The sequence below is a fragment of the Carettochelys insculpta genome, chromosome 26, assembly GCF_033958435.1.
Source record: "Carettochelys insculpta isolate YL-2023 chromosome 26, ASM3395843v1, whole genome shotgun sequence".
Classification (NCBI taxonomy): Eukaryota; Metazoa; Chordata; order Testudines; family Carettochelyidae; genus Carettochelys; species Carettochelys insculpta.
In genome coordinates, this window is record NC_134162.1 from 6,312,804 (window position 1) to 6,327,444 (window position 14,641).

The 14,641-nt window shown below is 54.1% G+C and overlaps 1 protein-coding gene across 1 annotated transcript in view; it reads right to left on the minus strand.

Moving 5' to 3' along the window:
• Window positions 1-14,641, minus strand: part of SCUBE3 (signal peptide, CUB domain and EGF like domain containing 3) — a 102,313-nt gene that overhangs the window by 61,906 nt on the left and 25,766 nt on the right. The window contains exon 4 of the mRNA XM_074977308.1: window positions 4,818-4,952. Coding sequence (XP_074833409.1) covers window positions 4,818-4,952 — 135 coding nt within the window. The remainder of the gene's footprint in view (window positions 1-4,817; window positions 4,953-14,641) is intronic.

Genomic DNA, 14,641 nt, shown 5'->3' on the forward strand with positions numbered 1-14,641 from the left:
GATGATTCTGCAGAGCCAACAGGATCAGGAACATGCAGACTGCTGTTGTGTCACAGTGGCTACGTCTACACGTGAAGCCAACATCGAAATAGCTTATTTCGACGTAGCAACATCGAAATTTCGATGAATAACGTCTACACGTCCTCCAGGGCTGGCAACATCAATGTTCAACTTCGACGTTGCGCGGCACCACATCGAAATAGGCGCTGCGAGGGTACGTCTACACGCCAAAGTAGCACACATCGAAATAAGGGTGCCAGGCACAGCTGCAGACAGGGTCACAGGGCAGACTCAACAGCCAGCCGCTCCCTTAAAGGGCCCCTCCCAGACACACTTGCACTAAACAGCACAAGATCCACAGAGCCGACAACTGGTTGCAGACCCTGTGCCTGCAGCATGGATCCCCAGCTGCCGCAGCAGCAGCCAGAAGCCCTGGGCTAAGGGCTGCTGCCCACGGTGACCATAGAGCCCCGCAGGGGCTGGAGAGAGAGCATCTCTCAACCCCCCAGCCGATGGCCGCCATGGAGGACCCAGCAATTTCGACGTTGCGGGACGCGGATCGTCTACACGGTCCCTACTTCGACGTTGAACGTCGAAGTAGGGCGCTATTCCGATCCCCTCATGAGGTTAGCGACTTCGACGTCTCGCCGCCTAACGTCGAAGTTAACTTCGAAATAGCGCCCGACGGGTGTAGCCGCGACGGGCGCTATTTCGAAGTTAGTGCCGCTACTTCGAAGTAGCGTGCACGTGTAGACACAGCTAGTGCCTCTGTTGAAGAAACTCCCCCATAATGAGGGAGCTAACACCTCTCATCCGCACCCAGTGCCAGAGAGACGTGACAGGCTCTCTCAGTTAAGGATCCCATCTCTAGAACTCACTTGCTGCAGAAGAGACATTTATTTTGTCCTGGACCTGGCTGTCTTAAATCTGTACCCTTACCCCAACCACAGCTACTGCTTCAGGGCTTCCCTCACTACCAGCCTCCAGGTGCTGAGGCAACAGCGACTCACGCGAGCATCATCAAACCGCATGTTGCAGACAGGCTGGTTGAGCACCCACACAAGGCCAAGGAGGCCTCTTCCCGCTCCTCTCCATTGTCTGCATTGTCCCACTGGCCAGGTGCATGATGGGCTTTTCCTCTCCATTCACTGAACCACCCAATATGGTCTGCACTCTGAGTTACCTGCTTGTTCCTGATCTTCCCACTCGCCTCCTGCTCCCTGCCAGCCAACTAATCCCCGCATCTAGCCAATGTTTCCTGCTCCTTGCACTGCACACAGCTCCGGTGGATGATAAAGGTAAACCCAGCTGTTGAAAGGGGCAGATGGGGGAAGGAAGAGGGGGCAGCCTTAATGATGATTCAACTCAGACCTCAGGCATTGCGTTCAAGCTAGGACCTGCTGTTGGGTTTTTTCCACCCGTTTGAAAGAAGCGGAGCAAGTGTAGAGATAGCAAGAAAACCAGACAGCCACGTAAGTAAGAGGAGTGGGGGGTTGGGACCCAATCTGGGGGTTGCTGCGGTTGGGGCAGAGAAGGCAGGGGCTTACATGACTCCTCTGGCTTATCACATTGGGGTTCAGTCCAACAGAGTGACTCAGGCTGAACTCTGGGGCTTCTTCCTTTATCTTCCCCTGTGCTGGTGGCTGTGATTGATGCCAGTGATCTCGTTCCGCCTGGGGCTGGGAGCCCCCCAATTGCACTGGACCCTAACGCTACAACAAGAGGCTGCAGTCTCCCCCAGTGAATTAACAGCACCCCCGACCCAAGCCACGCCAATGACAAACCAAGAGGCTTTTGAACTGCAGCCCAGAACTCTCACCCCAACATGAAGGTGAGAGTTCTCGTAAGGGGTCCGTGATCTGGGGCACCTCTACGTAGGGGCTGCCCAGTTTCAGACATACTGCAGACTTGGCTTTCAGGAGCATCCACAGCTCTAACTGAAGGCAACGGGAGGGGCAGGTACTCAGGAACCTCAACTGAAAATAAAACCAGGGTCCAGGTATCTCAAGCTGGTCTCTTTGAACCAGTGCCAGCTGAGCCCAGGAGAAGATACTCACGTGGATAGGTTCCTATGCAGGAACCAGCCTGGTCATGAGATGTCCAGCCAAAAGAATGGCAGCAGGGAGGACAGATGAGCCCAAGCAAGAGGGGGATGGAGAGGAGCAAACCAGAGCAGAAAGAAGAGAAGTAACGAAAGAACCAAGAGGAAGAGACAAAGAAGGGAAGCGAGTGAGAGAGCGAGTCCTGTGCCAAGAGTCTCATGGGGACAGAGGGATCTGAGCAGGTTCACTCTTTCGTCCGAGCTGGACAGGCTCTCAGCCAGGAGGAGTACTGCCAGGACATGGAGCTTCACCCCTCCATCAGCGGTCGCAGCACAAGGAGGCCCTCCGGTCTGCAGGAACGGCCACACTCAGGCACATTGGTCAAGAGACTGGCACTGTGATCAGATGCAGCACAAAACTGCTCCACATCCTCCCACCTGCCCCCCACGCACAGGTCAGCTCTGCGGGGAAGGGCCTTGCTGGGTTGAAGAAAAGCCACACCTGTCTCCGTAGATAAGGAAAATGTCAGGAACTAGAGCATGAGCCGCCAGACTCAGAGCTTGAGTCAGAGGCCAGTCCTGTAGCTGGGTGTGGTAAGGGTCTCATTTCTCCAGTGGACTGGGCACAGCGGGCGGTGCCGAGCATTGAATGGTGAGTTAGGGTAGCACATTCCCATCAAGCAGTCCTCCTCACAGTCCTGGGGCGTACACCCGGACTACCCCATTTTAAACAGAGGCACAGTGGAGAAGGGACCAGTGCAATGTTCCTCCTATTTCTAACCCCATTTATGTGTGGAATAAATGCTACGTGCACTAAAGCATGGGTGGATGTGCACCACCAGTACAAACACAGGCTGCCGTCTGTGGGTGCTCTGCAAATCAGCGGGGAAGCCTGTGAATCTCTCCTGGCTGGTGGCCCAAGTGCTCAGCTTATCAGGAACACCACACCAGTCTTCCCTGTAAGATGGGCATTTGGGCAGCCAACCAGGAGAGTGTCAGGTGCTGCCCAGCTGATTGGCAGGTGCCCACGGCTGCCAGCACGGTTCTACGGGGGGTGCACATCTACACATGCCTCAGTGCACAAGGACAAGATTCATTCTGCCTGTGTATGGAAAAAAATGGAGAGAACCCTGCTACGGTCTCACCCAACTCCACACCACGAGTCATGGGGGTGGAGACAGAGAAGCACCTCCCGATTCCTAGGGCCCTGTCTAACCACCAGAGACGCACTGACTCCAAGCCAGGGTCAGAACTGCGGTGGTCTGGGCCCAATTCCCTTACCCACGCTGCTTTTTCAGAATCTGGTGCCAAGTGGGTGACACACACACACAGAAACTCAGAGGAGAGATGCTACGGTGTGTGGCTTTTGCAGCCAGGGAAAGGGGAGAGAGAAAGGAAATGCCAGTGGAGCCTTGCCAAGCAGAAAAGACAAAAACCTGTGAAACAAACCCCCCTATTCTCCAGCAAACCCACCAGCCTACTTCCAACACTCGGGAATTAGAACCTACGCAGAGACAGAGGGATACACACGAGTCCAGGCAAGCAAAGACAGCCCTGTGCAGAGCTTTTCGGTACCTTTTCCTTCTATAAACCACCCCAGCCATGGATTAACATCCTCTGTATTATGAGTTTGGGTGCCCTAAAGGGACAGCAGGGCTCTGATTCAGGGACCCAAGTGTTTGTTTCGTTTTGTTTGCAAGCAACTCCCAACTCTCCACAAGTTTTCCCAACCGCCAGTCTCCAAACACAGACACCCATGTGCCCCCCATAGCAGCTGCTGGGAAGGACGGCCCCACTGGTGTAAACCGAATTGGCTGTGCTCAATGTCCGGCAGGGTACAGTATGGCAGGGGTCTTGTGCTATTCATTGTCTGGAATGACTGGCTGCAACAGTTGTTCCACCCACTGACCTGGCATGACCACTGCCCCCAGCCTTCACCGCGGGCGGAAGAATGCAAGCCATAAAGAAAAGGGATGCCGTGGTAGGTCAGATACCCTGGTGATGAGCATGGTACAAACCCCCAGCTAGGATCAATTAGACACATAGGTGTTAGAAGTCAGGGTGCTGCAGTAACAGCCCAAGCGTATGCTTTCTGCCTTCAGCACCCACACCACACAAATTGTTCCGGCACAGCTCAGGAGACAGTGGGCACAGCCATGGAGTCCGGTGCTCAAGGGCAGCTGATGGATTTTCACCCTGCTATGCCCAGGGTGGGTTTCCCCAGCCTGCAGTCAAACGCACAAGCTTACAATGGGTCTTTTGGCACAGTGCAGGTCAAAGACCTCTCTGCCAGGACCAGAAAGCACACAAACACATACAACGCGATGGGAAGACCGAGGCTCTCCAATATCCAGCTTCTGCCATTGCAGGAGCTGGACGCTCACCCAGACTGAGAGTGGATTCCTGCTGGAGGCCTCAGAAGAAGGTGGCTGGACCCCACAGTCCTGGCTAATACGCACCAGTGACCATCCCAGGTCTGCCCTAGGAATCGGTCCAGCTCTTCGCAGGTGAGTGAGCTTAAGATCTTGTCTACATGGCTGGAATGAGGCCTAATTCCTCCCCCAATCTCTCTCTACTGGGGGAAAGAGATGCTTTGCCCAGCTACACCGGGGCTTTGCACTGGTGCATCCATGCTCGAGGTTGTGCCCCCAAGCGTGGAAAACGCCCCCTTCTAGCTCGCGACACTGCCCTTCGTCCTGGCACACTGCAGTCCACACGGGAGGTGCAGGGAGGTGCTCAGAGCCTGGGCTGGGAGCTAGAGACCTTAAAGACCAACCTTCCGGGCGCTGGATACAGGTGTGCTGGTTGTCGCTGAGGAAGAAGCCGTCCCGGCAGTGGCACTCGTAGCTGCCCATCATGTTGACGCAGGTTTGTTGGCAGCCACCGTTCCCCTCTGAGCACTCATCCACATCTACAAGGGCAAGCGAGAGAGGGAGTGAGAGCAACGTTCACCCCACCCCGCGCCTGGGGAGAGCTGCAGAAAGACAACCCCTGCAACGTGGCACTAGCACATGGGGTACTCCTCTGTGCCTGAATCCCTAGGGACTCCAGAGGCGCTTGCCATGGGACCCGCCAGGGCTTTACATGAATGGCTGAAAGCCACCCAAGTATTATCAGTGGGGCACACAGTGGTGATACGGGGGGAGGGGGACAGCATTTCTCTGCAGCTGGGCCATTGGGCTGGGAGACAGGCAACCCGGGCTCTGCCACTGACTCACTGCGGAGCCTTGACCAAGTCGCTTCCTCTCTCTGTGCCTTGACGGACCCCTCTGTACACATGGGGTACTTACCCTCTCCTGGAAACGACTGCAGAACAGGCACTAAGTAAGTTAATTAAGCCTTGTAACTCCTTTGGCAGGTACAGTCCCTGCGATATACATGGAGAAACTGGTACATAGAAAGTAAGTGACTTATCAAAGGTCAGGCAGGAAGTCAGTGGCAGATGCAGAGTAAAAACCAAGGAGTCCTGACTCTCAGGTTCCTGTTCTAGCTGCAAGACATTATCCCAGCTCTGTTGCTCTGTCTCCTTCCTCTGTGACTATGTAAGCAGCCAGGTATTTGTCTGCCAGGTTGTCAGTGTTAACTTTTGCTCGAGCCTGAGGAAGGGGAAACCCAAACCCCCCACCTGCCTCTTTCTGCGCTTGCTCTGACCCACTCCACCCCAACTCCGCCCCTTCCCCATACCCCACCCCTTTCCATACCTGCTACGTCCCTGCCCTGCCCACACTCCATCCCTTTCTCCAAGCCTCCACCCCTACCGTGCCTCTTTTCCCTCCCTCCTCCAAGCTCCCACCCAGAGGTTCCAAATACCAGCTGTTTTGGGAGGTACTGGGAAGCAGGGGGAGGCGCAGATGAATGGGGCTGCCAGTGGGTGAGAGGCAGCGGGCGGGAGGCGAGTAGGGGGGAATATTTGGTTGCTGGTGGGTGCTGAGCTCCTGCTAAGTATCTGCTAATTTTTCCCCCCTGGGGGCTCCAGCACAGAGCACCCACGGAGTCAGCGCCTTTGTGATAAATCCATGGGAAGCCTCCCCCGCCCCGCCCCCGGCATCAGACATGCCTGAGGGGAGCTCAGCCCTTCAGAAGAGCCACAGTGCTCATTCGCAGCCTGAACATGCCCTTTGGAGCCTGCCTGGGTTTGAGCACCTGGGATGAGACGCTTCCCGGCACGACCTCTCTGATACCGCCCGACATTTGGTCCTCAGAATGGAGCAACAGCAGCTCAGCACTCACTCAGGCTCGAATCCTCGAGATTGCTTCCTCACTTGCCCCATGGAGGAGTCGTCCCTCGGCATCCCCAGCACAAACCCAGCAGGGGCGGAAGTTGTGCAACACACACACACACACACACACACACCCCGACCTGGAGGGGGGATTAGTTTACAGTCACTCCCCTGCAACAGCTAACGGGGGTCTGATGAGCACCTCCTGTGATCCTGTGCGTGAGATGTCTGAGCACCATGACCTTGACTGAGGTCTCCTCCCCTTACTCCAAATCTCTGCAAACCACGGCTGAGGTGGGTCCAGCTAACCCATGGCAGACGGTTCCCCGTGTCTTGACACCCCACGATAGCGTTCAGCATCTCGGTCTGCCCTTGCTCCAGCCCACCAACTTTGCTGGACTGCCACAATCCCAGCAAATCATTACCCAGACCCGAAGAGCAGTTGCTGGGGACACAGGTGCCTCTCCTAGGGGCACAGGCCTTCAAACACAATGGGCACGTGAAGAATTGCACTTCTGAATGATCCACGCAGATGTTCTTCAGCGCACATGGCCTCATGGCAAGGGCCAGAGATGTAGCGCGGGGTCAAAAACAAAAGCTTCCGTGATAAACAGAAGACCAGAAGCCTTGCCTTGGAGTTGCACTCACTTAGCCACTTATCAGCTGCAAGAAACACAGTAGGACCAGCTGCAGATGGACTAGACCAAAGTTCCCTGTAAGCTGAGCACTTTGGCAGCCACCCAGGAGAGATTCAGGCACCGCCGGGCTGATTGGCAGAGCCTCCGCAGCCGCCCACAGCTGGCAGAACTTGTTTCTATTGGAGGTGCACATCCAGACCTGACCTGGTGCACACAGTGACACTTACTCTGTCTCTGGATAGGAAAAATTAGAGGGAGCCCTGAACTGAACCCCCCACTGTTGCAGTAATACTCAGGAGCTGCGGGAAGGGATGAGAGCCTCACGGTGTTGGGGGATGTACAGAAGAGTCATAAAAAGGCAAGCCCCTGTCCCAGAAACTCTCTGCCCACCTGGGGTGGTGATCTGGGCTCCACTCCGACACTATTTGCACACTTCACAATGAACTTCTTCTCCCAGCCCCCGGAGGGTAAGACAGGGCTGTTCTGCTCATTGTACGCATGGGGAACCCGGGCACAGACAAACACAGGGACTAGCCCAAGGTCATCCCAATCTAGGCATCAGCCAGGACACAACAGGTCAACAAAACAGATGAGGGAGGAGAGGAAGTGGGGTGGGGAAGAGAGGGTAGCAAAATGGACCAACGTTAGCACAGAATCAGAGTCCTAGGGCTGGAAGGGACCTCAGGAGGTCATCGAGTCCAGCCCCCCTGGCCAAAGCAGGATCAACCCCAACTAAATCATCCCAGCCAGGGCTTTGTCCAGCTGGGACTTACAAACCTCTAGGGATGGAGATTCCACCCCGTCTCGGTATCATCTACCAGTGCTTCACCAGAGAAACAGAGAGATCTCATCGGGTCACTGGCCCACCCAAAAACAACATGCCATTGTTTTGTCAGAGGGGAATCCTGGGAGGTCTGTGCACTCATCACGTCATTGTGCACCCAACAGTCCAGTAGTTCAGCCTACAGACAATGTTCCCTCTTATTTTTCTTTCCATCCATGGGCAGAATAAATTTTGTTATGTGCACCAAGTCCTGTGCACATATGCACCACTAGTAAAAACTCAAGATGCCCACTGTGGGCACTCTACTAATCAGCTGGACGGCATGTGAATCTCTCCTGGGTAGCTGCCCAAGCGCTCAGCTTACAGGGAACACTGCCTTTGGATGAGTATTCCCCAGCTCTGACACGTGTAGTTCTGGGAACAGAATTCTCAGCCTCTCAGCTCAGCTTATGGCGGGGGCTCAAGCCGGGCTGCAGCCAGATCACAGAGTTGAAGCTTGCCTCTTATCACCTTGGCCTGGAATGCTTAAGTCTGGGCAAAAATCTTGGGATTTTTTCCTTCCCTGGACCTTCCTCCGGAGAGCCATGAAAAGCAGCGGAGAAACACGACCAGACCTCTCCCCTCCAGACAGGCAGGGAAAGCATCAGGATGAGAGGCGAGAGGCTTAGTGCCAAAGAAAACCTCCTGTGAACTCAAGCGTTTCAAACCCAGCAGCGAAGAGGAAAGTCGAGCCCCTTAGACATCAGCAGTAGGGCTGTGGAGCGGCCTCCGGAAAAGCTGGACAAGCAGGTTGATGACAGCATGCAGAAGGAAAGAATCCTAGATCAGGCCCAAAAACCTGAGCAAATATCTGAGCAGCTCATTCAAACACACACACGCTCCCCCATACACTGAGGCACAAGGATGCACGCAATTTGCACATGCCCTCTGACAGACACACGCATGCACACATACCTTCTCATGGCGAGACATGTGCATCCAGGGCCGCGCTCCTACGCCTGCGTTTGTGGGAACACTCTTACACAGAGACGCACATCAGCTGAGACTCCTGCTGAGATGCAGGACAGGAGCGACTGGGCAGCCTAACGACTTCCAGGGGCCATGTCACGGTGCTCCCCCTCCACCCTTCTTTTCCTCTGCTCTTTGACTGGCAGCCACTCTGGGCTGGTCAGGTGCCCAAACTCTTACACTCCAGCTGGCACAACCCTGAGGGCTGGCCCTGCAGAGTGCACTCAGGAACACAACCACACGGTGTGACGTCTCCCCCACAGCATCATGTGCAAGGCTCTTACTGCAGGACACTTAGCCATGCTCACGCATCATCCATTGCGCCATCCTTGCTGGCCAGCAGCAAGTACAATAACTTATTCCACTGACGAGAGCAAAGGTGGAAAGCAATGCCCCCCTGGTGGACAGTCATGAGTGGCCCAGAGAAGCAGGAGGGAGAAGCCATCCCCTGGAAGGATTTCCCACAGGAGAGCATCCCACAGGGCTTGCCAGCTCTCGAAAGCAGCACACAGTCCAAAGCCACAGCCTGTGCTAGTAAGTTCCTTCCCCATCTTCAGTGGAAGCAGCCACGGGCTCAGGGTACAGGGAACACTGCCTATGGAGGAGCTACTCCAGTATCCCCCAGCTCCTACACATATGTACTTCCGGGGACAGAATTCTCAGCCTCTCTTCTGTTCTGAGAGAACTTGGGCTCTTGCACTTGGCCTAACGCTACAGAAAAGGCCACGGCTGAAAACCTGATTTTGACAAAGAGACGTGAAGAGAGAATACACGACAACTCGGCCTTTGTCCAAGGATCCCAGAACACATCTCTGCTCCTCCTTCCAGAGCCCCTAGGAAGAGGCACTGCCCCCACCACTGCAGTGCAGCCACCTCTGGGATGGAGTCCAATAGCTTCCGAACAGCAGTTTCATGAAAGCCAATTGAAGCAACAGGAGAAATTTAATTCGACAGAACGTAAATCCTCCAGTCAGGACACTGTGGGTAGAATCTCCACCTTGAGGAAGAGAGCCAGGGGACCTGCCCTGGACACCAGGGACCTTTAACTCAGCTGTGCACCTCACCCACAAGGCCAGCAGCACAGTTTCATAGAATCGTAGAACACTAGAATTGGAAGAGACCTCAAGAGGTCGAGTCCAGTTCCGTGCTCTCGAGGCAGGACGAAGCACTGTCTAGACCATCCCTGATAGCAGCCTTTCTAACCTGCTCTTAAATATCTCCCGTGATGGAGATTCCACAGCCTCTCTATACAATTTATTTCATGTTTAACCACTCTGACAGTTGGAAAGATTTTCCTAACATCCAACCTAAACCTCCCTTGCTGCAGTTTAAGCCCATTGCTCCTTGTCCTATTCTCAGAGGCCAAGGAAAACAATTTTTATCCCTCCTCCTTGTAACACTCTTTTAGGTACTTGAAAACCACTATCATGTCCCCTCTAACTTTTCTCTTTTCTAAACTAAACAAGCCCAGTTCTTTCAGTCTTCCCTCTGAGATCATCTTCTCTAGACCTTTCATCGTTCTTGTTGCTCTTCTCTGGACCTTCTCCAATTTCTCCACACTTTTTCTTGAAATGTGGTGTCCAGAACTGGGCACGATACTCCATCTGAGGTCTAATCCATGCCGAATAGAGCAGAAGAATAACTTCTTGTGTCTTGCTCTCAACACCCTTATTAATGCCTCCCAGAATGGCGTTTGCTTTTTTTCGCATCAGAATCACACTGTTGACTCACGTTTGGCGTGTGATCCACTACGACCCCTAAATCCCTTTCTGCAGTACTTCCTCCTAGACAGTCACTTTCAATTTTATTGCTGAACAAAGAGAATCAGTTACGATTCTCAGGGCACAGCTGCACTCTTCTGAATCCCTGTTCTAGCCTAGGCCAGATGGTCCTGAAGGACTGTCTGTCAGCTGAGTCACATCCACTCCTGGTATGCTCCCATACCAGAGCTGGAGGTGGAGTGGCACAGGCCAGGGCCAAGCTGGGAGCTTCCCCTCCACCAAGGGAAGTCTAAGAGGGAATGATACAGGCCCCTTGGCACCACTCAGAGTCCAGCCCAGCACCAAGTGCCGCAAAGACGATGGCTCAGCTGTGACACCCAAAATGAAGCCTCATGGTCTGGTGCATCACTCCCACCCAAGTGTTTCAGGGACGTCTCCCAGCCATGTTATTTCCCCAGCTGAACCAGGAAACTTAAGTCAGATCACAGGTCAAACAGCGGACCCAGGATAAATAAAAGTCAGAGAGAAAAATAAATGACCACATCACCTCAAAAGAGGCACGTGGCTTTCTCCTCCTACAGCACCACTGTGATCCCGGAAATTTTCTTTCCTCTTACTGTTCTGCAGACCAAGCTCACTCCAGCCAGTTTTTCGCCAGCAGTCAGCTTGGGAAGCTGGCAGCAAGACAGAAAAGGGACGCCCCACTCCATGGAAGGAGGTTTGTTTCCTCAGCTTGAGTTCTCTCCCAGCTGAGCTGTGTTCTGTACATGCCAATAACTCCCTTCAAATCCCTCACTTAGAGCAACAGCTCAACGTCCTGCCCCCTCCCCTTCAAACTCGGCACAAGAACAACAAGGCACCGGCTCAAACCCAAGGGCTGAAAGAGGCTCTGAAGCCCCTAATGCCTATTTTATTAAATGTAACAGAGCCAGACGCCGAAAGGCCGCTGCAGAAGGACGAGGGCTGGAATTCCTGTCCTGGTTGAAAAGGTCACTTGAGATCTTAGGCAGCTGTGGACTGCATGGGTGGAATTTCTTTTCACAATGCCTAAGTGGCACACAATCCTCTGAAAGTCACAGAAGGAGCAACCCAGGATTCCTCCTGCTACTTACCCTCATGCTGTCAGACGTGCCTGCCCCAAAGCTGGAAGCCAGTGGCTTGTGGAAGGAGGCTCTGGCATGGAGGGTTGCACCTTGTGCTGTGGATGTGAGCTGGCAGGGGCAGCACGGTCCAGCACATGGGGCACACATCTGGGAGTCAGGACGCCTAGATTCTATTTCCAGTTCTGTTGCTGACTCACTTCAACGCCCTTAGCAAGTCACGGGGCCTCTCTGTGCGTTAGGCAGGTCCTCCCAGCCAAAGAGGGTCTGGAGTTTTTATTTGGATGCAGCCAGACAAGATAAATCCCAGGTGTGTAGTACTGGATGGACCTTAACCAGCCAGAGCTAGGCAATAACTTGTGCACCTTGTCCTCACTAGGATTTTATATCAGGCTAACGCTACACGGAAAGAACACCACTTTTTGGGGTGGTTTTTTTTTGGCACTGAAGACATGGCCTCAGTCTCAGAGGGATCGTTGTGTTAGTATCAGCAAAAACAGCTGTACCCTAAAGACTAACAGATTTATTTGGGCATATGCTTTCATGGGTAAAATGCACGTCATCAGAGGCAACACCCAGCCTCAGTTTCCTTGCCTGTGAAATGGGGATAATGGAGACATGCCCTTTTTTGATAAAGGGCCAGACCCTGGTGCAAACTGTTGTGGGAGGTTTGAGACAATGGGAATGAGAAGCTGTCCATGCTGGTGGGGCACTTCCAACCAATGAGACACGGCCTGAAAGGCAAGAAGCAGGGAAGCCAATCACAGTGACACCCCCCGGTGAGCGGGAAGGGAAGTAAAGAGCAGTGGTTCCTGGCTGCACAGCAGGGACAAAGCAGAGAGATCTGTGTGGGGAGCAAGGGAGCTTCTTCTGCCTGACACACTCCTCTCCATCCTCTTGTGTCTGCTGCTTTCCCCATCCCTTCTGAAAACACCAAACATCCCAGCGCGCTACAGAGGACGGGCGAGACTCCTGCGAGCGGGCACGCTGGTCGCTCCCCACACCGCATGAGAAGGAGAAGCTCAACTGCCCATCTCACTTTGTCCTCATTCCTTCTGCCTGGCGGTCACTCGATAAGGAGTAGGACATCTTCATGGCACCCCCCACTGGCGAGTCCCTTGAGGGCTGACCAGCCTGATTCTGGAGCCGCAGGTCTTCTCCCAGAAGGGGCGGGTGTTGGTAGCTGGTGGAGGGGCGCAGGGCAGTTTTTGATGCTCTTTTTGTCTTCTCCACCTCTCTTCATCGGTGCTGTGGTGGGGCCTCTCAACTTGCGCCACCCCCTCATGGATCACCGCTCTTCACCAGGAACAGTCCTGAGCAAGGTTCTCCAAAGCGTCAGTAGCAATGCTGCACTTTTTCCACGCCCTTATATCACCTCCTCCGGCCCCCAGTGCTCCTCCATCCTTCCTGCAACTCGGAAACCAGAATCTGCTTTGGGAGATGCTGCTCAGACATCCGAAGATACGTGAAGATACGTAGCTGAATATGTACATACAGAGCGTCCACAGAACATAGGACCCAGCTCCTGGGCTGAGACACCTGACTGGAAGGAACAAAGATGAAGACAGACCTTCAAGATGAGGGAAGGAAAACGGGAAGTTCCCTCTTTCCCATGGCTTTGGTAAATAGTCAAATGGATTATTGTTGGACCAGGACTACTAAAGCCAACTATTCTCCACCTCCGGCAGCGTCTTCTTGTCCATCCTTTGCACTGTCTGTGGAATTCTGGACCTCCCACTGGAGCCAGGACCTCTGTAAACATGACGCCCGCTGCTCCTCATCCTGGCTTTCTTTCCTTGCACTCAGCATCTTCCAGGAAAGGAAGGCAGGGCTGCCCCTCCCAGCTCTGGGTCCAGCTGTGTAAATCTCAGGCTCGCTATTGATGGGGAAGACGGTGAGACCCCGGTGATTATGCTTAATGAAAAACGTATGTGTGCAACCCCACCCCCAGCAATGTGCTCAGGAATGACCCCTCTGTAGAGAGGGAAATCGACCCGGGTGCAAAGAGTTTCCACCTCTGCAACAGATGTGACGTGAGTGGGACTGTAAATTGCTCTATCTCCTGGGCCGCTCTGCCCCTTCCCGGGAGCTAATGGCTACGATGTCATCCCCGTCCACCCCGCACGCTCAGGGTGCCGATGGAGAAAGGGGCCGTGATGCTGAGAGAGGGCAGGTGGCCTGATAGTTCCGCTGATAATGCAGAACAGGATGTCCTTTGTAGGCAGATGTCGGGTTTGTTTTGGCCTCGGGATTACTTACTCGCCCTGGTTGCTGGTTCGCATCCCTGCTGCATTTGCTATTAACTCATCTATTTGGGCAGGTGCGGGGCTGACCCTCCAGCAGGAGCAGGCAGCTGGGACTCCTGCAACCAAGGAAGGGTGGTTGCTTCGCGGGTAGCAAGGGAAGAGCAGAATGTCCCTGCCAGACGCACACCCACAGCGCAGGCAATGAGGGAAGCCACTCACGCTGGTTTGCCCCACATGCACCGATGCTCTCCTGGCAGCTGGGGTCTGCAGCTCTCACAACCCAGGGCCGTGCGGCTGTGCAACACAGGGAACTTCTGCCCTTTTGCTGTGGCCGCTGGCCTGACTCCTCACGCTGCTGTCCCGCCACTGAGCACTCGCTGGGCTGCAACCAAACCTCCTCAGCATTCACGACGGGAGGCGATTTCGAGACAGAGACCATCTCATGCAGTGACCCAGGGCGAAGGGCTCCCCTAGCCCTCTGCAGCTGAGCTGCTTGGTCTCCTGGATTCTGCCCCAGCTGCCTGACTGTGCACATCACTTTACCACCCTGTGCCTCGGTTTCTCCACCAGTATAGGCAACCAGCCATGCAGTCAGGATGCAGAGGACAAACTCAGCTAGGGCTTGCCTGGCCCACACAAGAATGAATGAGGCCATGATCATTACTTTTAGCTGCACAGCCTGGTGCTGGGTGACATCTGCATTGCTCTCCACCCACCTTCTACTGCTCCCAGAGGGCCCCTATGTTTGTACTTGTGTTATGCAGTGCAGCAGCTTGCTCTCTGTCCCTGCATCTCAGAACCAATGTTCCCTCTACTTTTTATCATCTATGTGCAGAATAAATTTTGTTATGTGCACAGAGGGATGTGCTGATGTGCACTACCA